Source organism: Balaenoptera musculus, chromosome 21 (genome assembly GCF_009873245.2).
Source record: "Balaenoptera musculus isolate JJ_BM4_2016_0621 chromosome 21, mBalMus1.pri.v3, whole genome shotgun sequence".
Classification (NCBI taxonomy): Eukaryota; Metazoa; Chordata; class Mammalia; order Artiodactyla; family Balaenopteridae; genus Balaenoptera; species Balaenoptera musculus.
This window is the reverse complement of record NC_045805.1, coordinates 13,596,754-13,621,668: the sequence shown is the minus strand read 5'-3', so window position 1 is coordinate 13,621,668 and position 24,915 is coordinate 13,596,754. Positions and strand designations below refer to the sequence as shown.

Here is a 24,915-nt window from a genome sequence, read left to right as displayed (position 1 = left end):
TCTGTGCAAGCCTTCAGGCGTTCTGGACTTCCGTTGTAGCAGCTGTGCGTTATGCTTTCAGAGTGTAGATACTGGGGTATATGTCTTACCTCTTCTCCTAAACTAAGAATCTAGCACCAAATGTTAGTTCTTCCCCTTGCCCACCCTCCCTGAGAGCAGGTGCCCCATGGTAGCTTGAACACATTAGGCTCTCAAATACTTGTTAAACTGAATTGCCTAGTAATATGGTGATATTCTAGAAAAAAATTCCATTATTATTGGATGGTAGTCAGTCTGACGGCTTTTCTGCTTAATTTCACTTCCAAGAAAATCACCTTGAAAACATAAGCAACAAACTATCATAAGTATGATACAGCTGTCAGGCGATTTTAGTCACTCACCCTTAGATACAAATTGCACCGTGATATTTGGCTTTGTTAATTATTTCAAAATCATGAGTCGAGCTTTGTTTTCTATTTTACATTGGGTTTGTATTTAATTTTGTCTTTAATCATTAAGGACAGTTTGGATTGGCAACTTTCAAGACACTTTATTGATCTTCCCAGTAATTTTTCCAGATGATGAATTTTAGGGACCTGCTGTTCTCGTTCCATCGGTTCTTACAGTAAAAGTAAAAGTAAATCTTCCATACGGTTTCCTGTGTTTAAAATAGCATGAGATCAAGCCGACCCCACAGAGCTCTAGCTGACTTGCCCAAACCAGGTCTTACCCTGTCCCAGGGATGATTTTGTTTTAAATAATTCAGATGCCACAGTTCTTAGAGCCAACTTATCTCCCGGGATGAATTAGCTCAAGCTTTGCAGAGCAGTTCCCTTGCAACCTTATTTATCAGTTGTCCTAAGGCAATTTATCAAAAAAAAAAAATGAGAGGAAGAGTGATTCAGGGAAACCTCTATTAATATTGGCATTTGGTCATAACATTGAGCTACGTAAAATGGATAGGGTTCTAGAAGTTTTTGATATTTGTTATTCTAAATATTTTCCCTCAACAGTATGATTCATCCAGCCTTCCAGCTCTGCTATTCAAAGCAAGACCCCTTTTGGGAGCTGAAAACCATCTGCAAAATATCAACTATCAATTAGAGAAGCTCCTTGACCAGAAATGAGACCAGTCTACTAAAGTGTGCACATATAAAGATTAGTCTCATGCTACTGCCTGTTGCCTTCTGAAACTGTATGTATTCTTCCACAAAGGAGATGGGGGAAAAAAACCCCAAACTTTATTACTCTTAATTTGAATTGAGTATTTCTTTTAATTGTTATAGCAACATTCTCAGGTACATTTAAAAAAAGTAAACTTGTCTAATTGTTCAGGCTGGTTGTATGGTCTTGTCACCAGAATTTAATCTTACTTTGTCATTAAAATTAAATGGCTAGGTATAGTAGTTTTAGAGGCCATAGTTAATTTTTCTGGTTAATGTCAAGTAATTAGTTTCAAAATGTTTTAAAATGTTGACACCTAATCAGTCCTAGACATACAAAAGTTTTACCGTAAAAATAAACATGCAAAATTAAGCCGACATGAACAAAGACTAATAACTTTGGTTAATCAAATAAGGAGACTTACACTGAATTTAAGCACACTGGAGCTAATTTTCAATAAAAGTGGTTTACTTCAATAAATAAGATTTGGAAGCAAAGTAGTAAAACTTAGCTGATACAACAGGCTTTATAAGTTACTACAGTTTGTTATTAAATCTGTTTTCAAGCAAATTACAGCCTACTTATGTAAGTGTCCATAATTAGCTACTCTTGTAATACTTCTATAATTAGTTCATCAGGAATTTCATCAATTCCATTATAACCCAGAAGACTGTTCTCTGCAGCTTCTGCCAATTCAGCATCTTCTGTAGCCTCCAAAATATACGCATCATCAATGCCATTATCCCAGTCAGCATCAGAAAATGTACCTTTTGACGATGCACTAGATGATGGTTCACGAGGATTCTTGGTTTCACTGTTCCTTGTTTTATCTGCTGTAAACTCCTCTTCCTTTAGTTCCAAAGGGGAGGGAGAGTAGAGTAGGAAGAAAATACTGCTTATTCAGACAGAATGTATGATAATTCCACCATATAGTCGATCTCTACTGAATTAAAGTATTCAGTTCAACAGATATTAAAATGAAAACACTGGATGATATTCTCTCCAATACAGTCACCATGGGAATGGGCTCACTGCTGCTGCCTTTGTGGCACACTCTTGAAACTCCAAATTTAGAAATGCCTGCAGTTCCTGTGGTACATTGTTTTCAATGTACACACATGGGGCTACAGCAAAGGTAAGACTGATTTTTTTAAAAAGTGGATAGTCTAGCTGAAGGCAAACTGGTTTTTAAAATGTATCTGCTATCTTAACATATTTCTCCATCTTTAAAGTATTTTAAAAATTAACATGGATTGAAAAAAGTTATGAAGAACAGTTTTGAGACATCTGTCAAAGTATGAGCGTGGATTTGTATATTAAATAATATTGTATCAACATGAAATTTCCTGAATTTAATAATTTCACTATAGGTAAGAATGTTCTTCATCTCTTAAGTACGTAGCTGGAGAATAAGAAGGATTTTGATGTCTGCAACTTATTCTGAAGAGATTTGTTATGAACTGAACGTTTATGTACCCCCATCCCCAAATTCATTAGGATGAAATCCTAACCCTCAATGTGATGGTATTAGGAGGGTGAGGTCTTTGGCAGGTGATTAGATCATGAGGGCAGAACCCTCATGCATGGGATTAGTGCCCCCTTATAAAAGACCACAGAGTGCTCTGTGATCCCTTCTACCAGGGAAGGACACAGTGAGAAGACAGCTAGCTCTCAATGACCCAGGAAGCTGACTTGAGTCTGCCAGCACCTTGATCTTGGACTGTCCAGCCTCCAGAACTGAGAAATTTGTTGTTTTTAAGTCACTCAGTCTAAGTAAGGTATTCTGTTATAGCAGCCTGAAATGCCTAGACAAGATTCATCAAAAATGATGATGTGTAATGTGTACAGTAGAGGGAGAAAACAAGTGTGGCCAAATGTTTAACAAACCTAGAGGAAGGGTGTACAGGAGGGTTCCTTGTTCTGCTGCAACATTTTTGTAGGTTGAAACTTCTTTTAAAACCAGATGAAGTAGAAATGACAAAATATTAGCTGTTAAAACTAAGTGATAGGTTTATTATACTGTTCTTATTTTAAATAAAAAGACAAATCCAAGCAGTGGTAATACTGTACACCAAAAGTACTTTCAACTTGGCATTTCTGAGGTATTACTGGATAGGCAGGAAAAAAAAATCAGTTTTAGAAACCCACTGAAACCATAAACATGCATCAAAATAACACTCCAAATGAACAAGGATAAAATATTATTCTTAGAGGCACAATTTAAAAAATCTCTTTTCTTGGTTATCTCTTAACCTAGCAGTTCACCAGAGAATCTGGCTATCAGCTATTTTATATCCAGCTCCTACAGATCAAGAATGAGATTTCTACCATTTCAGTATGAATTTTTTCAGGAGACTTTTTAAAATCAAATTTAATAGGTACCAGTCAATTATCTAGATTGTAAACTCAAGCACTAATTCAGCTTGTAGCAGGTAATTTCTTTCTAACCGTAACACTATAAACAAAAAGGCTGACAGATGTGGGGAAAAAAAAATTAAAAAGTCTAGAAAATAACATGACAAAAGAGTACTTAATGAAAAGTTCTTGTAAGATATTAATAAGACCCCATATAGCAGAGGGCAGTTACAGGCAATCCATAATAGAAACACATAGTAAATCTGATGAAAGTTAAACTGCATTAATAGGTGTAAATTAAAACACCTGAAATACCACTTTATGCCTACCAGGTTGGTAGAGATTAAAAGGCAAAAACAAGCAATGTTGGCAAGTGCAGGGTAATAGGTACTCCCATAAACTGAAATCTAATTTCCTATCATTTTTTGGAGAGCAATTGGTAATATGTATGGAAAATATCTGTGATAGTTTAAGTAGGAAAAAAAGCCTACAATATAGTACGTATACTATGACTAAAAAAACATGAGGGTACACAGATATAAATTCTGGAAGATATAGACCACAACATTTACATCGGTTATCTGCGTGGTCAAATTATAAGTGACGATGCTTTTTTCCTTTTGTGCTTTATGTATTTTCTAATGTTTGTCTACAATGAATGTGAATTACTTGGGTAAATAAAATTGGTTTGGCAATCTAGTAATATCTACCAAAATTTTAAATGCACGTACCCTTTGACACAATTCTACTTCTAGAAATTCTTCTTATAGTTTAAAAAATATATATTTTGGTATACTTTGTAAAGCAAAAAATGAGAAACTTATTAAATGTCTGAAACTGGTTAAATAGCTAGCTACATTAATTTCTTATGCAGCAGTGGGAAACAATGAGGTTCATATTATCAGATTTGTGCTGAGATGAGACAATCACTACAACATATTCCTAAGTGAAAACAAGGTACAGAACAGGGTGTTTAAACAGTAGCTGGACACACCTGGACAGCATTAGCTCATTTACCATTGTACCAAGAACTAGTTAGTAATGAGAAGGAAACTAAAAACTGCACTTACCTCTTTGAGAAGGAATAGGAGACGCACTTCAGCAGGTAATGGGAAACCTGAATCAGAAAAACAGTAGAACTATTATATAAATATCTAATTTTTACTTTGTGTTAAATGTAAAAATTAGTAACTCACAGTCAGATTTGAAGTTTTCTGCTTTACATATAGGGTCATGACATTTTTGATACCAAACTTCATTTTTCAGGTCAACCAAAATCCTTTACATTAAAAAAAGAAAAGAAGAAAATATTATTTACTATCTAGACTTGATAGAAAACAAAATTCAGCTACATGCCATTTACAAGAGATATGCCTAAGACTTAGAGATGGAGAAAAGTAAAAGGATGAAAATAGACACTTGGCAAACCACGGTTGCCAAAAGTATCACACAAAATGAACTTCAGGGCAAAAATTACATACTGACAAAAGTTCCTCCCAGGAATATACAATTCCCAACTTCTTTCCACCAAATAAGAAAGCCTCGAAATATGTGAGCAAAACTGACAACTTCAAGGGTAAACAAATCTTCAACCATAAATCAAGATTTAAAAAAAACCATTCTTTTGATAATTGATACCAAACAACTCCCCAAAACTCAGGATATCAAAAATTTGAGAATTTAAAACAATTATAAAAATTGACGATGCTAAGTACAATATGAATCATCAAATTTAAAAGTACTCATTCACACAACACATTCTCTGACCACAAAGCAAATTTAGAAATAAGCAATAAAAAGATAGCTAACTAAAACTCATAACTTAGAAATTTAAAACATTTTTCTTAATAACCAAATGACTCGAGGAAAAACCATGATGGAAATTAGAATATGCTTAGAACTGAATGGAACTGAAATTACATATTAAAATATGTGAGAGGAATTCCCTGGCAGTCCAGTGGTTAGGATTCCACACTGTCACTGCCGAGGGCCCAGGTTCAATCCCTGGTCAGGGAACTACGATCCCACAAGCCGCATGGTGGGCACCCCCCCAAAAGAAATAAAAAATAAAATATGTGAAACAGAGCCAAAGTGATCTTTAGAAAGAAATTTAGAATCCTAAAAGCTTATTTACAAAAAAAATGGCTAAACACAACTTACTCAGAGAATTAACAGAATAAACCTTAATAAATTAAAAGGCAGGAAGTAATAAAGAGCAAAAATTTAGAAAAATCATCAAGGACAAAATGTGAAGACTAATAAAATTCTTTCAAGATTAAACAAAAAAAGGTAAAGACATAAATGTTATTAGAAATTGAGATATAACTACAAATGCAAAATATACTAAAAATATACTATTATCAACTTTTTCCAGTAATGTTGAAAATTCTGGTAGAAGAGACAAAGTAGTAGATAAGAATATACCAAACTAAGCAAACTTAAAGTTACAGAAAACCCAAACAATCCTATAACCACTAAAAAAATTTTTTTTAATTTGATTAAGTAGTTTAAAATCTTCCCACATTTCACAGAAAAGGAAACATAAAATGGTTAACAGTCTATGTGGTATTGGGACATTTACCAAGGAGAGAAAAATGCTGGAAACCCAGTCTAATGGCCCCATAAACATTCCAATAATAGACTTCCTAATAAACAGACTAATGCTACAGTTCCCAAACTGCACACCAAAGTGCCCCAGAGTGACGTAGGATATTTATATCTTTCTGGGGAAACTCTGATAACACATCTGTCAAGCACCCTGCAAACTACTTGCTTGTAATTCATAGCTTCAATTTATCACCTTTCTTCATTCCTTTCAGTGATGTCCTATCTTTGTAGAGGCTGGGTTTTTTGGTGGTGGCTGTGATGAAAAGTACCATAAATGTGGAATGAGACGTGACGGTGAGGGTGGCAGTGTCCAGCCTAATTCCAAGGTTTAAGAGTTTATGCAATGCTCAAAAGGACACACATCCCATTAATAATTATATTTAAGGAGGTTCAAAAGGTCCAAACTTCCAGGTATAAGTCAGTCAGTCATTGGGATATAATGTACACATGGTGACTATAGTTAATACTACTGTATTACATATTTGGAAATTGGTAAGAGTAAATCTTAAAAGTTCTCATCACAGAAAAACAAAATTGTAACTGCATCTGTGCATGGCGATGGATGTTAACTAGACTTATTGTGGAGATCATTTTGCAATCATGTTGTACACCTGAAGCTAATGTAATGTTATGTCAATTATACCTCAATTTAAAAAAATGAAATACAAATATTTTCTTTCAATTGATGAACATTTTTTTTCAAAGAGCTACTAAATTATTAGGACAAATACTAAGTTGCTTGAAACTGATTAATAAACAAACTGTTAGGTATTTCTTTTGTCCTTGGAGCAATGTGAAAAAATTATTACGATACTAAGGGCAACATAACAGAGTCTGGGACCAATGGCAATTTGCTAAGTTGAGAGTCCTTATCTACGTAGAATGTTCTTCGCAGGATGTTTCTGCATATGGTAAACAAACCTAGAGTCTATGGATATATGAGGCATGGTTCCCTGGACATGTCACACATGCTATGTAACTATGAATATAAAAGATGTTTCATAACCTCAATGCTCCCTGCTGTGTACAGTGACTGCTCACTTCTGCCTCAGCTTTCAGCCTGAGTTAGAGAAAGCATCCAGTGCAGGAACAACCCGGGTCGCCGTGCCAGACGTCCCAGGCCCCACTCTTGCTTCACCTGTGCCTTTGCTTCCTTATGTCTTTAAAGCTACTAGTAAAGCTTATCATTGGGTAAGATCTCTGATTCGTATGAGTGAGGTTTGACAATCCAATCCTCAAATTTGTTAGTAATCAGGGAAATTCAGATGAAAACCATAATACCATTTTAAACTCACCAGATTAGCAAAACAAATTTTTAAAATCTAACAATAATAAAGTTTTGGTAAGAATATGGAGCAGTACAAAATCTGAAAACACTGCTGGTGGGAGTGTAAAGTAGCGTGACCATTCGGGAAAATAATTTATTATCTAATAAAATTAAACATGTGCATATTCTATGACACAGCAGTTCTAGTTTTAGAAATATTTTGAAAAACTTGCATATGTGCACTAAGTGATATATACAAGACTATTTGTAGCTTCACTGTTTATAGCAGCAAGCCAAATGTCCACAGTAGGACAATAGATGAACTGGTATATTTATATTTGTATAATGACATCATATACAATGATGAAAACAAGAATAAGCAACAGCTACATGCTGCAGTATAGTATGGATGAACCTCACAAATACAATGCTGACAAAAAAAGCAAGTCAAAGGATGCAATTTACCTAAGATTCAAAAAAATGTAAAATGAAATACATTGTTTGGAGATACAAATATATATGGAAAAACCATAAAGAGAAGCAAGGGAAAGATTAACACAAAATCCAGGATAATAGCTATAATCTCTAAAGAAACGGGGGCTGGGCCCACAAGGTGCTTCTGAGGTTTGGATAAATTTTGTTTCTTATGGTGAGTGGCAGATATGGCACGTTATCGTTTTAGTATTAGTTCTTAAAATGTACATATATCAATACATTATATACACACTTTTATATATATGATGTATCTCACAGTTAAGAGAAAGAATACATTGTGGATACATAATACAACCTGGTAATTCTTCAGAAAGAAATATATAGCAACCTGAGTATCTCAAGAAGTTAAAAGATGATCATTGTATGATAATGATTTTCTGGCAAACTTTCATGCATAGAAAAAAGACTAGAAAGATACACCAAAATCTTAACCATAGTTATTACTGGTTCTGGGACTATGGGTGGTCTTTTCTTTTGTGTTTTTCTGTTATAGCTTTGTGCATTGAGCATATAGTTTTTAAAGTTTTTTTTCTTTACTGAATTAATCTACATATATAGGATAGCACTGAATAATAATATCTAAGATGTTTTCCAGCTTTCTAACAAAAGCTTCATGATCATTTTCTCACATCTGCCCCATGTGCTATAAAAGCTTGATATATCGAAGTCTGAGCTTTGACATTATGTATTAAAACATAGCAAAATTTCTCACATCATAAATGATAACTACTGGGTTTCTATTTTATCCCTATTCTAAATATTTCCTTATATGATTTAAAATTCTTCTGATTTTACTTCTTCCTTTACTTCCTCTCCTTTTGCCAGGGGCATTTAAAAGAAAACTCTAAAAACAGGGCCTGGCATATACAGCAAGCACCCAATAAATACTGGTTCCCTTTTATACCATTCTTTGTCTTGAACATGTTAACATAACCTTAACTCCAATTCTTAAACACTGACGGAGTAGTTTCCTTCTTGCCCAAATTTGCTCACTTTTGATCTAGACTCCATAGGTGTCAAGGGCCAATGGCTACTACCTCTCCTTTCTTTCTAGCCCCACTTAATTCTACTTTAGTTTCCTCAAGATTTTACTATTTATTTAAGGGATTATTTTACCAAATAAAGTACAGATAAAGATATGTGCTAGAGGCAAGGTAATAAGATACTCAAATTAAATATTAAAAAACACAAACCAAATAAAATATAAATTGAGTTACAACTAAATCTGTTATAACAAAATCATTTTTATATTCTCATCTTTAAAAATTATAAACATTTAAAATATAATACTGGTTAAACACACAGAACTCATTAACAAACAATATTACTTACATGATATTATTACTCTTGTGGGCTCTTCCAATGTTTTCACACCAGCGGTATTTACAAATATCATAAACCAATAATTCTTCCAGGAAAAAGTAGTTCCAACGCCGAATTCCTGAACCACAAATAATGTTTCTAAAGATACTATTATTGTATCATATAACAGTTAATTAAGAATAAGATTATGTTTACCTCCTTTAATGCCATTTTTATTCACCAACAAGAGAACAAATTGATCAATTTCAGGGTAAGGTGAACACTGAAAACCTTCAATGGTTTCTACTGCAACAAAAAGAAAAATTAATTATAAATCATAACGGCTAAAAGATGAGGAGTTAAATTTTAAGTTGTTTAGTACAACTATGGGTTTTGCAACCTGCCCCTGCCAGTTTGTTTTGGGTTTTTTTGGCCTCCTCTGCAATTTGTCTTTTAGTCAGTCATGGATTCTTACAAGGAAGCAGGTAAAATTCAGAGCTCTCAATTACATCAAATTTTAGCTAATTTGCATAAAAAGCATTCAGTATCACTTCAGTTGCTTGCTTCATTCTGATAAAGAGACAAGCAGCCCCTTGCATCCAGGAGCTGTCCTAGTATTATCACTGAGGCCTTGGTGTTGCTACAAGCTGGCTGGGGACTCACAGCTCAGCCCTGGTGTTCTCCTATTAATCATAAACTATTTCATAGAACTTCATCAGATAAGGTCACTCTGTGGCCATGATGATTCAAGACAAAAATGAACACCACTCTGTAACCATGTGTGAACACAGACAAAACATGAACATTCTCCAAACCACAAAAATGACCAAACGCCCACCTATCTTGTCTAATGTAAGTAGCTGCTCCTTCTTTACCAATTGTAGCTTTAGTCTCCCTGTAGTCGGCCTTCCTTCTAGATAAGATTTATCAAGATATTTAATCATAAAATTGTCACTGACAGCACCCAATTCAAAACAAACACACTTCCTTGGAGACTTCAAAAGCATCTAACTGAGGCCTGAATCCTGTAAGTCCTTTCTAACACCCTTTCACTGAGATGCCCCCAGTTTCCTATGGTGTGCAGGATTCTCCACCATGGTGACCAGTAATAAACTCAGCTTACCACAGGTGTGTTCTCCAGTGCTCTTTAGCTGTAGAGCACTGACATTCATTATATTTTCTATCTAAGACTCTAATGGAATAATTAAAAATAATTTATTTAAAATCTTACTTAAATTTAAAGACAGAATACACTTCTTAAAGCCTGATTTCACTTACGAAAATAGTACACAGGGGCTTCCCTGGTGGCGCAGTGGTTGAGAGTCTGCCTGCCAATGCAGGGGACAAGGGTTCAAGCCCTGGTCTGGGAAGATCCCACATGCCGCGGAGCAACTGGGCCCGTGAGCCACAACTACTGAGCCTGCGCGTCTGGAGCCTGTGCTCCGCAACAAGAGAGGCTGCGCTAGTGAGAGGCCCGCGCACCGCGATGAAGAGTGGCCCCCGCTTGCCGCAACTGGATAGAGCCCTCGCACAGAAACAAAGACCCAACACAGCCATAAAATAAATAAATAAATAAAAATTAAAAAAAAATAATAGTACACATAATTTAAGAAATTTTGGGAAATATATTACAGCAGAAATGAGAGGAATAAACTCTAAATCAATGTCTAGAAATAACTGTTAAACAACCAGAGGAAAATAAACATAAAATATTATCCATATTTTTAAAATAAACCTGTGATCATACCTCACATATAATTTTGAGTCTTAACGTCATAAGTGGGCATTTTTCATATTATATAGGCTTTATAAATTTAAATCAAATGGCTACAGAGTATTTTACAGTATGTAACCAATCCCATTTTGTTATACATTTAAATTTTCAGTCTCACTATTATAAATAATGATAGCCCAAGATATGTGTATAAAAATATTTACTGGAGAGTTTATATATATCTTAAAAAAAGATCTATATTTTCTTCAGCATAGGAATGAAGAACACATAGATTTTGTGAAAAATTATATGGCCATTAAAAGAATGCAGAAGCTCTCCATATACTGGAAATATAGGAAAAGTTCTGCTGGGTTAAATAGGCAGTTATTAACAGTGGTTACCCATCTTTGATTGTGGACAGAGGGGTGAAGAGAACTTTTTTCATTTTAATATGTGTTTATTTTATATAAACAATCTACATTTTCATATTTTTCCCCAAAACACCATAAAATGAAAATTAGTAAAGAAGCTTTAAAATACATCAATTTTTACACTTTTCCATTTTGGATAGAAACCCAGTTGTTCTGAAGGATCAGTACATATGAATACTTAAGATTTAAGATTTATAAGCAAAATAAATTTTTCATCCTTAAATTTCCATAAGAAATTGTTTTCTTAAAATTACCTGAAGTACTGGTATGGTTAAAATACTCAACTCGTTTTTGTTTATTTTGAGATATGTCACATGTCAGAATTCGTAAAGTATCTGAGAATCTGAAGAAGAAAATATGTACAACAAAAAGTAACATATTAGAATTAAAGAGACGTGACTACAGAAAGGACACAATTTCAAATAGTTTCATAATAAAATCCTTTGTTCAACAGATAACTGTTCTAGGATATTTATGCCACATTTGCCTATAAAAGCACCAATCCAACCCGTACAAAAAAAGAGTAGTTTGGTGATCATTTGAAACTGATGCTTTCCTCTACTACAGAATGAATCAGAAGACTCTAGGACTGCTGAAGCTGCAGAATGAACTATTCCCCAAACATACAGAGCCTTTGAAATTTATGTTAACAATAATTTTAAAAGTCTGGATAATAAGAAGAAAAAATGAGGGATGAAAGCAAAGGGAAAATAGATTAAAATTAACTGAAAGCAAAAATACATTCATAACCATAAAGAATTTAGCCTTTATGTCAGAAAGAAAAATACCTGATATTTAGTTGGATACACAAATGACAATTAAGATAACTCTACTCAGTAGAAGAACTCTCCACTTCTGTAAAATTAATATTGAAACTACAAAAGAAATGAGATTTGGTAATCAAGAGATTACCTGTACTTCAGGCTGTCATTAGAGACCAACTGTGTTACTTTTCCCATACCTGACAGAATGTGACCTTATTCTGGTGCCAACAACAGTGGGGAGCAAGAATCATGTAATTTTTAGGACCATACTACCTCTAGAATCTCAGATATGACGAATAATTAACACTTATTGAGCAGAGACCATGTGTCAGGCGCTGCTGTAAGCACACACATACAGCTCTTATTTAATCCTCACAACTCCATGAAATAAATGTTAATATTATTTCCATTTTAAAGGTAAGGAAACTGAGACTTTGATGTTACTTCTAAGATTTGTTATGAAAACTCAAATAGTCCATAAATATATAGAGAAAAACAACACATCTTCCCACCCTCCTGAGTAACCGCTATCAAGTCGACATTTGGATACAACTTTCCCTATGGCAGTGTATTTTAAGTATTTTTATTAAGATTTATCTCTATGGAATTTCTCTTTAAAATTATATGTAGGAAAGGCAAAAAGGAGAAGAATCAGAACAAGTTAATTCAGCAAGGCAATTTAGTCTAATCTTTAACCACATGTCCTACACTAACAAAAATTGCCAGCCCAGAGTGAAGGGGAATAAAGGCATATATTTCTGTTGAAAGATGTCTTTCACACTTTTTAAAAATGACCGAAACATGGGAATTTAAATGTTCATTAACAGAACTGACAATAGAGTATATCAGTATAATGGAAAATTATATAGACATCAACAATTTTATTTACAATTTACTGTTAGTAATTAACTTGACAAATATTCATGACATAATGCTGAGTGGATAAAACAGGTGACATAACCATATAAATAATGATCTCAAGAAATATGTTTTAAATGAAGGAGCTATGTAAATTATATTTCTGTATGTGCATATATAAAAAGAAAATTAAATGTTAACAGTAATTACATTTCCAAATGCAATACAAGTCATTTTTCATTCTTATAATCATTTTAGAAAAACTGGAAAATATATCAAGTATAATCATAAAAGGATATAAAGAGAAAAATAAGTGGTTAAAAAATAACTTTTAATATATTATTTAGTTAGTGGACAAAAAAGAAGTTAACCTAGAATTTTTAAGAAATGACTCTCTTTTACTCAAGATATAAAAAATTTATACAATTCACATTTTAGTAACATACAGTGCCATTCACTGCTTAATAAATATTCATGAACACACAATGATTTAATTCTTGTCCTGTATACCTGACATTGCTGACCAAAGCAGAGAGGAAATATTGATTTTCTATGGAAATATTCTTCGATTGTATAGGATAAAATCTGTTATCTTCAGCAACCTCCAAAGGCACATACTTTCCTATTTTTGATGATTTATACAGTCGAAAGTTTCTATTTCTTGTATAAACTCCTATATCAAAAATTAATAAAACAATATGAATGCATGTTTTCAGTGATTTGTTTTTATAGTCAGCAAATATTAAGTTAATTCTGTATAGTATTATTAGAAAAAACACCTGGTTGTGGTTCAAGATGGTGACATAGGAAGATCCTGAACACTCACCTTCTCTCAGGGACACACTGAATCTACAGCTGTACATGAACAATTTCCTGTGGAAAAAAATCTGAAAACCGGAGGAATGGCCCCTTCACATCAGGCAAACGAGAGGGAAGTCACACAGAAGCAGATAGGAAAGGCTGAGAGGCACTCTCACCATAAACCCCACCCCAGGCACGGCAGCACGCAGTCAGAAGGGAACGCAAACCCGGAACTTCTCCCCAAGGCGTACAGGGTTCATACCCCACATCAGGCACCCCAACTTTTAAGACCAGCACCTGACAGATGAGCCCTCCAAACACCTGGATTTGAAGACCAACTGGGCTCACACCCACAAGACCCACAGGGCCATGAAAACTGAAAACGGCTCTTAAAGGGCTCACATGCAGACTCACCTGCCCCAGGGTCAAGTGCGGAAGCAGCCCGTTGAAGAGAGCCCACTCGTTATGTGAAAGAGACTCATTTACTAATTTTAAAGCACTGGTCTGAGGGGCAAGGTCCTGTTGGGATATTCTCTAAGGATGGAGGCTGGTGGGCACCACCTTCCTTGATAAGGATGGAGCCTGGTGGGCTCTCCTTCTGCCTTGCTAAAGCTGGAGGGAGCCATCTTTCTTTCATCTTTCTTTTTTATTTTATCAGCGGGTACCGTCTTCATACCACCCCTCAGCCTTGCTCCAGCAGTGGGTACCATCTTTGTGCTCTCCCTCTGCCATGATCCAGAGTGCCAGTAGCTCCCAGAGGGGAGCTTCTACACACATCTGCTGCCCTGGTTTTCACATCTGGTGACACGGTTTCTGTGGCTACCATCCAGATACCCCTTGATCTCCTGGCTCTAGAGGTTAGGGAAGCTTGTGATCCTGGGTCCCACGGAGCTTTAACAATCAGAGAGACAGCTCTTGGTAGACTACCACTCCCAGAGTACTGCACAGACAGCAGACTTAAACACCCCCCCCCCAGTCTTTCTAACAAAGAGGCCTATTTGCTTGTCCTGGAGCTTAGGGGCTCTTAGGGAATGGAGGCCAGTGGACACCATCTTTGCACTTTCCCTCCACCTCACTACAGCTCACCAGTATCTCTCAGAAAGGAGCTTATACACTCATCTGGAGCCCCAATTTTTGTGACTCCTGCCCAGCCAGACGGCCTGGCTCTGGTGACTAGCAGGGCTTAAACTTGTGGTCCCACAGGAGTGTATATATTTGCATTCTTTAAAAGCTGCTGCCTGAAGGTCTGGCTTCCAATCAGCTTGAATCTAGGTGCTGACTGAGATCCTCCCCTTTGGGGCACTGACTGGTCTTGGCACACACTCAGTTACTAGGAGCTAGTAAAAATATAATAGGCTGCTTGGACAAGCACAGAGATTTGTGACAACATGAGCTAGGACAGGACTGAAAAAGTTCATCTTCTACACAAGGCCAACCCTTCAAGACTGGGAGAAGTGGCTGTTTCATCTAATGGATAGAAACCAACACAGAGAGTCAAGCAAAATGAAGAAACACAGGAATATATTCCAAATGAAAGAACAAGATAAAACCTCAGGGAAAAAAATCTTAATGAAATGGAGAAAAGTAACTCACCTGATAAAGAGTTCAAAATAATGGTCATGAAGATGCTTGCTGAACTCAGGAAAGAATGGAGGAACACGATGAGAACGTCAACAAAGAAAAATATAGAAAAGTACCAAACAGAAATCAAAGAACTGAAGAATACCGTAAGTGAACTGAAAAATACACTACAGGGGTTCTACGGCAGACTAGATGAAGGAAAAGAGAGGATCAGTGAACTCGAACACAGGGCAGAGGAACTCACCCAATCAGAGCGGCAAAAAAAGAAAAGAATGGAAAAAAAGTGAGACTGCTTAAGGGATTTATGGGACAACATCAAGCAGACTAACATTCACATTAAAGGAGTCCTAGGGTAAAAAAAGAGAGAGACAGAAAGGAACAGAAAACTTATTTGAAGAAATAATGGCTGAAAACATCCCTAACCTGGGGAAGGAAACGGACATACAGATACAGGAAGCCCAGAGAGTTCCAAATAAGATCAATCCAAAGAGACCCATACCAAGACACATCATAATTAAAATGCCAAAAGTTAAAGGGAAAGAATCTTAAAGTACCAAGAGAAAAAACTTGTTACATACAAGTGAACCCCCATAAGACTATTACCCCAGAAGGGTGTGGTATGATATATTCAATCTGGCTGACATAAAAAAAAATTTCCAACCAAGAATACTCTACCTGGCAAAGTTATCATTTATAATTGAAGGAGAAAGAAAGAGTTTCCCAGACAAATAAAGGCTAAAGGAGTTCATCACCACTAAACCAGCCTTGTAAAAATATTAAAGGGACTTTCTTAAACTGAAAAAATAAAAGGGGTGTTAATTAGTAACAAGAAAACATATGGGGACTTCCCTGGTGGTCCAGTGGTAAAGAATCCACCTTCCAATGCAGGGGACGCAGGTTCAATCTCTGGTCAGGGAACTAAGATGCCCCATGCCGCAGGGCAACTAAGCCCACGTGTGCCACAACTGCTGAGCTCACGCACCTCAACTAGAGAGCCCGTGTGCCACAAACTATAGAGCCTACGTGCTCTGGAACCCAAACGCCACAACTACAGAGCCCACGTGCCCTGGAGCCTGTACGCCACAACTAGAGAGATAAAACCCGCACGCCACAACTAGAGAGAAACCCATGCACCACAATCAAAGATCCCACATGCCTCAACAAAGATCCCGCGTGCCACAACTAAGACCTGACATGCCAAAAATAAATAAATAAATAAGTCTTTTTTAAAAAAATGAAAGTATAAATCTCACTGGTAAAGGTAAATATATAGTAAAGGTAGTGGATTAAGACTTACAAAACTAGGGACTTCCCTGGTGGCACAGTGGTTAAGAATCCGCCTGCCAATGCAGGGGACACGGGTTTGAGCCCTGGTCTGGGAAGATCCCACATGCCGCAGAGCAACTAAGCCCATGTGCCACAACTACTGAGCCTGTGCTCTAGAGCCCATCAGCCACAACTACTGAGCCCACATGCCACAACTACTGAGGCCCACGTGCCTAGAGCCCGTGCTCCACAACAAGAGAAGCCACCGCAATGAGAAGCCCGTGCACCGCAACGAATAGTAGCCCCCGCTCGCCACAACTAGAGAAAGCCCGCGCGCGGCAACGAAGACCCAACGCAGCCAAAAAAATTAAATAAATTTATAAAAAAAGAAAAAAGACATATAAAACTAGTATGAAGGTTAAAAGACAAAAGTAGTAAAAATAACTACAATAATTAAGGGATAAACAAGATATAAAATGTGACATCAAAAGCGTGGAGTGGGAGTAAATATTAGAGATTTAGAATGTGCTCAAACCTAAATTGTTATCAACTTAAAATAGACTGTTATAAGTTGTTATATGCAAGCCTCATGGTAACCACAAAGTAAAAACCTATAGTAGATAATACTCAAAATGACAAAAGGAAACTAAGCATACCACTAGAAAAGGCATCAAACCACAAAGGGAGAGAGCAAGAAAAGTAGAAGGGAACAGAGGAACTACAAAACAGCAGAAAACTATTAACAATATGGCAATAAGTACATACCTATCAATAATTAAGTGTAAATGGACTAAATTCTCCAATCAAAAGATACAGAGTGGCTAAATGAATAAAAAAACAAGACCTATCTATATGCTGCCTACAAGAGATGCACTTCAGACATAAGGATAAACACAGGCTGAAAGTGAAGGGGTAGGAAAAGGTATTCCGAACAAATGGAAGCAAAAAGAAAGCTGGAATAGCTATATTTGTATCAGACAAAATACACTTAAAACCAAGACTGTAATAAGAGACAAAGAATGGCATTATGTAATGATAACTGATAAAGGGATCAATACAAGAAAAGGACATTTGTAAATGCTTATATACACCCAACATAGGAGCATCTAAATATATAAAGCAAATATTAACAAACCTAAAGGGAGAAATAGACAGCAATACAATAATAGCAGAAAAATTTAATACCCCACTTACATCAATGGATAGAGCATCCAGAAAGAAAATCAGTAAGGAAATATTAGCCTTAAAGGACACATTAGATCAGATGGACTTTACAGAACATTCCATTCAAAAGCAACAGAATACACATTCTTCTGAAATGCACATGGAACCGTCTCCAGGACAGATTATATGTTAGGCCACAAAGCAAGTCTTAACAAATTTAAGAAGACTGAAATCACATCAAGCATCTATTCTGACCACAATGGTGTGAAACTAAAAATTAATTACAAGAAGAAAACTGGAAAATTCACTTGTATGTGGAGATTAAATAACATGCTAATGAGTAAACAATGGGTCAACAAAGAAATTAAAGGAGAAATAAAAAAATACCTTGAGATAAAAGAAAATGGAGGGCTTCCCTGGTGGTGCAGTGGTTGAGAATACGCCTGCCAATGCAGGGGACACGGGTTCGATCCCTGGTCCGGGAAGATCCCACATGCCGTGGAGCAACTAAGACCGTGCACCACAACTACTGAGCCTGTGCTGTAGAGCCCGTGAGCCACAACTACTGAGCCCACGCGCTGCAACTACTGAAGTCCGCGTGCCTAGAGCCGTGCTCCACAACGAGAGAAGCCACCACAATGAGAAGCCCGCGCACCACAAGGAAGAGTAGCCCCCGCTCACCGGAACTAGAGAAAGCCCCGTGCACGGCAACAAAGACCCAACACAGCCAAAAATAAATAAATAAAATAAATAAATGTATAAAAAAAAAAAAAGAAAATGGAAACACAACATACCAAAATGTACAGGATGCAACAAAAGCAGTTCTAAGAGGGAAGGTTCACAGTGATATAGGCCTACCTCAAGAAACAAGAAAAATCTCAAATAAACAATCTAAAATTATACATCAAGGAACTAGAAAAATAAAACCAAATGAAGCCCAAAGTTAGTAGACAGAAGGAAATAAAAGATCAGAGCAGAAACAAATGAAATAGAGACTAAAAAAAAAGATCAATGAAACCAAGAGCTGGTTCTTTGAAAAGATAAACAAAATTGATAAACCTTAGGTAGATTCACCAAGAAAAAGAGAGGACTCATATAAATAAAATCAGAAATGAAAGAGTAGACATTACAACTGACACAAAGGATCATAAGAGACTACCATGAATAATTATATGCCAACAAATAGGACAAGCTAGAGTAAATGAATAAATTCCTAGAAGCATACAACCTGCCAAAACTGAATCATGAAGAAATCGAAAATCTGAATGGACCAAGTACTAGTAAGGACACTGAATCAGTAAACAAAAACCTCCCAACAAAGCAAAGTCTAGGACCAGATGGCTTCAAATGTGAATTCTATCAAAGATTCAAAGAATTAGTATCAATCCTTCTCAAACTCTTTCAAAAAATAGAAGAGGGAACAAGTCCAAACTTACTTTACAAGACCAACATTCCCCGATAGCAAAACTAGACAAAGATACCATAAGAAAAGAAAATTACAGGCCAATATCACTGATGAACATAGATCTAAAAATCCTCAAGAAAGTATTAGCAAACCAACTTGAACACTACATTAAAAGGATCATACACCATGATCAAGTGGAATTTATTCCAGGGATGCAAGGACAGTCCAACATCCACAAATCAATCAATGTGATGTAACAACACATTAACAAATGAAGGATAAAAATCATATGATCATCTCAACAGATGCAGAAAAAGCATTTGACAAAATTCAACATCCGCTTATGATAAAAACTTTCAATAAAGTGGATACAGAGGAAACATACCTCAACATAAAGGCCACATATGACAAGTCCACAATTAGAAATACTCAGCAGTGAAAAACTGAAAGCTTTTCCTCTAAGATCAGGAACAAGACAAGAACGCACACTCTCGTCATTTTTATTCAATGTAGTATTTGAAGTCCTAGCCACAGCACTTAGGCAAGAAAAGGAAAAAGGCATCCAAATTGTAAAGGAAGAAGTAAAACCGTCGTTGTTTGCAGATATATTGTATACTTGTATACTTGATATTATACAGGTCTGCCTCAACTAACAACTGGTTACATCCCAACAAATAAGTTGAAAACGCATTTAATACACCTAACCTACTGAATATCATAGCTTAGCCTAGCCTACGTTAAATGTGCTCAGAACACATTAGCCTACAGTTGGGCAAAATCATCTAACACAAAGCCTATTCTGTAATAAAGCACTGAATACCTCATGTAATTTATTGAATAGTATACTGAAAGTAAAAAAACAGAATGGTTGTCTGGATACAAAATGATTGTGACTGATCTACCTTCATGACTGCATGGCTGGCTGTGAGCTGCAGCTCACTGTCACTGCCCAGCATCACGAGAGTATTATACCACATATCACTAGACCACGAAAAGATCAAAACTGAAAAATTCGAAGTATGGTTTCCACTGAATATATTACTTTTACACCACTGTAAAGTCAAAAAATTGTAAGTGGGAAAAAAAAATGGTAGGTCAAACCATCATTAAGTCAGGAATCATATGTAGAAAACCCTAAAGACTCTACCAAAAAAATGTTAGAATAAATGAATTCAGTAAAGCCGCAGGATACAAAATCAATATACAGAAATCTGTGGTGTTTCTATACACTAATAAACTACTGAAAGAGAAAATAAGAAAACAATCCCACTTACAACTGCATCAAAAAGAACAAAGTATCTAGGAATAAATTTAACCAAAGAGGTGAAAGACCTGTACACTGAAAGCTACAGGCATACTTCAGAGCTACTGTGGGTTCAGTTCCAGAACACCACAATAAAAGCAAATATCAGAATAAAGTCACACGAATTTTTTCGCTTCCCAGTGCTTATAAAAGTTATGTTTACATTATATTATAGTCATTAAGGGTGTAATAGCAGTCTTTAAAAATATACATACCTTAAGAAATACTTTATAACTAAAAAAATGCTAACCACCATCTGAGCCTTCAGCGAGTCATAGTAGTAACATCAAAGATCACTAATCATAGATCATCAAAACAAGTAATAATGAAAAAGTATAAAATATTGCAAGAATTACCAAATGTGAAACAGACACAAAGTGAGCAAATGCTGTTGGAAAAATTGCGGTATCAGTGGTTGACTCAGGGCTGTCACAAACCTTTAATTCGTAAAAAACACAATACCTGTGAAGTGTCACAAAACAAGGTATGCCTGTTTTATTTCCAAATTTTTATACTTGGTTGTCAACAGTGCTAGAAAGATATGCAATACAGCAGGAACACTTCCTATTCTCAGCCTGATTGGCCTGGTAATCTTGCTTATAGCTTAAACCTACTTTTCTTCAACTTGTAGACACTGAAGCTCTCTGAGTTGCTCTAACCATCAATGGCAAAAATGCTGCTCTTATGGCTTTTCAAATCACAAGCTAGAACTCAACATAAAAATGAGGTTCATTTCACCAAATTGGAGCTCAGCTGAATTAGGGGTCCTGACTGGCCTGTGTGTTACCTAAACAGGCTGAGGTCTTGTGCCAGTGCTTCATATATCCTCAGATTCAGAGACCAGAAGCAAGCAGGGCAGAAGAGAGCACAGCTGAAGCAGCCACCAGTTTTATCATAGTAGGAAGTTGATGAAACAACCCCTGCAAAGCTCTTCAGTGCAGAAAACGCCAGGCTTACTTTGCCACCTAATAGCTCCATTTTTACATTGTACCGATTTTTACAACTTATTTCATCTAATTAAACCTGCCAGCAGCATTGGAGACTGCTATCCAACTGTCCCCTGTCATGAATCCTGTGACCATTTCAGAGCAGGAGCCAGCCACAACCATTCTCTTCTGGAGCTCAGGCCAGCCTGCTGCTTATGTCCCACAGGACCCCTTTAAGATCTCCTAACAGAAACCTACTAGATTTCCCGCACCTGAGCTCACTGATCACATTCTGTTAGTGACCCCAGTCGCTGTGGAGCAGTGGTGGTAGTAAGAATCCTAAGCAAAGTGACAAGTGGGCACTGACTGGTCTCTCACAGAAGTACACAAGGACAGTCCAACAGAGAGCTGTCAATTCTACTTACCTAGATCCACAAAAAGATGCTTTTCTCCTATGTTATTCTTCACAATTAAAAATGAAAGATCAGGACTGCTTTGCTTAGCTGACCCCAGCCTCTCCAGTTTCTCTGAATTCGTTGTCCAGCTCTCTCCTATATCCTCATCTGTGGACTTTTTGCTAAAGGAAATTCCTTGTTTAATTGGTGTTTCAGAAAAATGCGAAAATTCATGGCCCGTTGTCTCTGGAGTCATATCATCATCTTCACTAGCAATTAAGTGAAAAGCAGCCTCTAAAATTTTTCTCACAAAATTACCTAAAGAAAAAATAAAAAGGTTAATCTAATCCTTTTCTGAAAACTATAACAAGATCTAGGCACAAGTCTACACAGGACAATTTTACACAGTAAGGCTTCTATTTCTGGTTTTAAAACTGAGTTGTTATTATAAACTGTAATACCCCTCTCCTATACTTCCTTCCTCTTGTGTAATCTTTTACTTTTTAAATTCCCTTTGACAGGGGAGTTTGGTGTAACTTGTAAACTAATCATCTTAGAAGGGAAGGTTAATGTGAGAAGATTTGTCAATGTTGCTAGTATGGGCCTGGGCCAAATGCTCTGTCACCAAAAAGCACCATTTTAATGAATACAAATTGAGTAGAATTTACATTCACAATCAATGATTAAAGAATGCAAGGTTTACACAAGTAAACAGTGCTGCCAAGCTCTGCCACACTCTCCCTATGTCAGGATGTCAGCAAATTTCGCAGGACTTACTTTCTCTCCTTTACTCGCATGACATACCCCAAGAACCTCGACATTCACAGCCATCAGTTTAAGGTTCTTGCTCCTCCTACCTCTCCCAATAATTGGTCATGAGCTGGGTTGTGGCCCAATAACTAAAGTCCAGAACTAAAGCAAGTAAAGACATCTGTTGTATTTCAACATTTATTCTAAGAGCTCTAAATATGAGTGGCGCTATCTTTACATAGAAAAGATGGTATGACAATCCAGAGCTTCTTTAAACTCTCATAATTTATATGATAAAATCAAGTAACAATCTGGTTAAGCTGCTTCATGTATAACAATACTGGAGAAATGCACTACTATAAGAAAAACTTAATTTTAGTCTTTAAAATTGGTATAGTCTGGGTTTGTCACTTTATTTACCAGACAGCTTGAACCCTTAAATCATAAGATACACATGCTCTAAGTTCAAGATTCTCTTTCTCCAAATTAGACCTAATTACTTCCCTCCTCAAAGAAACAAATCCACTATCTTGTAAAACACTAAAAATCAAAATGAAAGCAGAAGCATTTGATCCTTGCAATCATATACAGACATGATTATCTCTGGAATGAGGGAAATAAGGTAAATACTGAGTAAAAAGAAATCATGATATATCAAAGGACAATAAAGCAGTCCAAACATAAATTGATAAAGTAAATTTTCCTGGAAATGTAAAATTACACCTACTTGACACCAAGAAGGCATGGCTGCAGAACCAGTTGCCAAGACTGTGCTTAGGAGGCCGGGCTAGGACGATGGATGGTGTAACCACCTTAATACTAACACTGGCTCCAGCAAACTACTCTGCTTTCTGCTGCCCTTCCCCAATAGTATCACCCTCACCTCATCATTAATACAGGGACAATTTTATTGGCTGGGAATAACTCAAAAGAACGTATCGATCATAGAAATTTCAGGTTCTATGGCAGGCTGGTAGGAAAGTATTTCAAGGAGATCAAATTTGTACATCTTGCTAACATTCTATGATCTTACACTTCCTAATTCCTCTTTCTGAAAGGTTGACAATAGGAAGTAGAAATGTCACCAAGAGATACATTGAGGGAGGGGAACCAAAGTGGTGAATTTGGACTATTTCATAATCTCTGCATCTCTGGTTCTGACAGTTCATAATTTTAGAGGATCGAAGCTGCAGATGGCATCCCATTTATCAGGTCTGACTGTGTCTCTCACTCGAGCCACACTGGACTCCCACTGCTCCCCAAATTAGTCACGAACTCTTACCTCTATACTTTTGCTTATGCTGTTCTGACAGTAAAACCTTTCTTATCTTTGTCTGATGGAATTTCATTTAAAGCCCAGCTTGAATGTCAGTTGCCCTCAGAAGCTATCTGTAGCAGACACTGCTAATTACCGGTCAAATTTCCATTCTCCTCTTCTTCCTAGCAACAAATCTCCACGTTTAGCCTCGTGGCTAGGACTCAGAGCAGACTATGAGGAGTAAATAGGAATCAAAGAAATAGCCTGCTTAGGACTCTACCCCTCCGCACAGACAGCAGAGCCACCTAACATTCAGTCATTCATTCGGCAAATATTAAATGACTTCTTGTATTTATGGTAGCTGCTGCTGCTACTGTTATATTATTATTACTGATAAAGACATTACTATCTGATAAGCTCTGGAAATACAATGGTGAATAAGAAACAATCCATGCCCTAAAGAAACATTAAGTAGAATAGAGAAGACAAAACAAAAACAAAAACAAGAAATTACCCCAGGAAGTGGTGAACGCTTTGACATGATAGGCACTGGGCACGCTCTGCAACCCAGAGGGAACACGAACCTAAGTCTTAGGGTTTGGGATGTGACAGAAAAGGCTTCTCAGATGACAATACCTACACTGAGTCTTAACAGACCAGGTGAACTGGTCAGACAGCAGTGTCAAAAAGTGCAGAGGCCTAAGGACTAGAGAAAATGTGGCCCCCGTGGGAGCTAAGTGAAGGACAGAGTTAGAAGTGCCAAGTGGTGAGAGATGAGGCCAGTGCACAACGGGCCTCATCATGCAAACTAAGACACCTGGACTTTTCCCTGAAGGCAAGGAATAATCCTGGAAGGGTTTGAGGCACACAGTGGTATAATCAAATCACTCTAGCTAGCTGACTAAAGAAGTAAGCAAGACACAGCATTTCCACTTGGGTAACTGGGTGAATGGGCATACCACTCGGATATACACCTCACAGGAGAAAGAGCAAGTCTGGGAGAAAAGATGAGGAGTCTAGTCTAGGACATGCTGAGTTTCAAGTGTCTGTGTGGGGATGTTTAATGGGAGAACAGTCTCGACTGCAGATAAAGACTTGAGAGTCATCAACACACAGATGGGAATTGAAGC

General features: G+C 36.7%; 2 protein-coding genes across 17 annotated transcripts in view; one reads left to right on the top strand and one right to left on the bottom strand.

Moving 5' to 3' along the window:
• Nucleotides 1-4,197, top strand: part of CENPU (centromere protein U) — a 32,790-nt gene extending 28,593 nt beyond the window's left edge. For 3 of the 6 annotated variants that reach the window (XM_036838625.1, XM_036838626.1, XM_036838622.1), the window contains one exon: nucleotides 993-1,223. In XM_036838625.1, the coding sequence (XP_036694520.1) occupies nucleotides 993-1,106 (114 nt within the window). In that variant the 3' untranslated portion in view covers nucleotides 1,107-1,223. Of the gene's footprint in view, nucleotides 1-992 lie in introns of all 6 variants that reach the window. The other 3 variants (XM_036838624.1, XM_036838623.1, XM_036838627.1) reach the window with 2 other exon arrangements.
• The window catches only part of PRIMPOL (primase and DNA directed polymerase), a 39,482-nt gene continuing 16,160 nt past the window's right edge, over nucleotides 1,594-24,915 (bottom strand). For 6 of the 11 annotated variants that reach the window (XM_036838615.1, XM_036838613.1, XM_036838612.1 and 3 more), the window contains 8 exons: nucleotides 21,808-22,095; nucleotides 13,447-13,609; nucleotides 11,569-11,657; nucleotides 9,386-9,475; nucleotides 9,200-9,308; nucleotides 4,695-4,777; nucleotides 4,569-4,615; nucleotides 1,594-1,992 (listed from right to left, as the gene is read on the bottom strand). In XM_036838615.1, the coding sequence (XP_036694510.1) occupies nucleotides 1,747-1,992; nucleotides 4,569-4,615; nucleotides 4,695-4,777; nucleotides 9,200-9,308; nucleotides 9,386-9,475; nucleotides 11,569-11,657; nucleotides 13,447-13,609; nucleotides 21,808-22,095 (1,115 nt within the window). In that variant the 3' untranslated portion in view covers nucleotides 1,594-1,746. The remainder of the gene's footprint in view (nucleotides 1,993-4,568; nucleotides 4,616-4,694; nucleotides 4,778-9,199; nucleotides 9,309-9,385; nucleotides 9,476-11,568; nucleotides 11,658-13,446; nucleotides 13,610-21,807; nucleotides 22,096-24,915) is intronic. The other 5 variants (XM_036838618.1, XM_036838621.1, XM_036838617.1 and 2 more) reach the window with 4 other exon arrangements.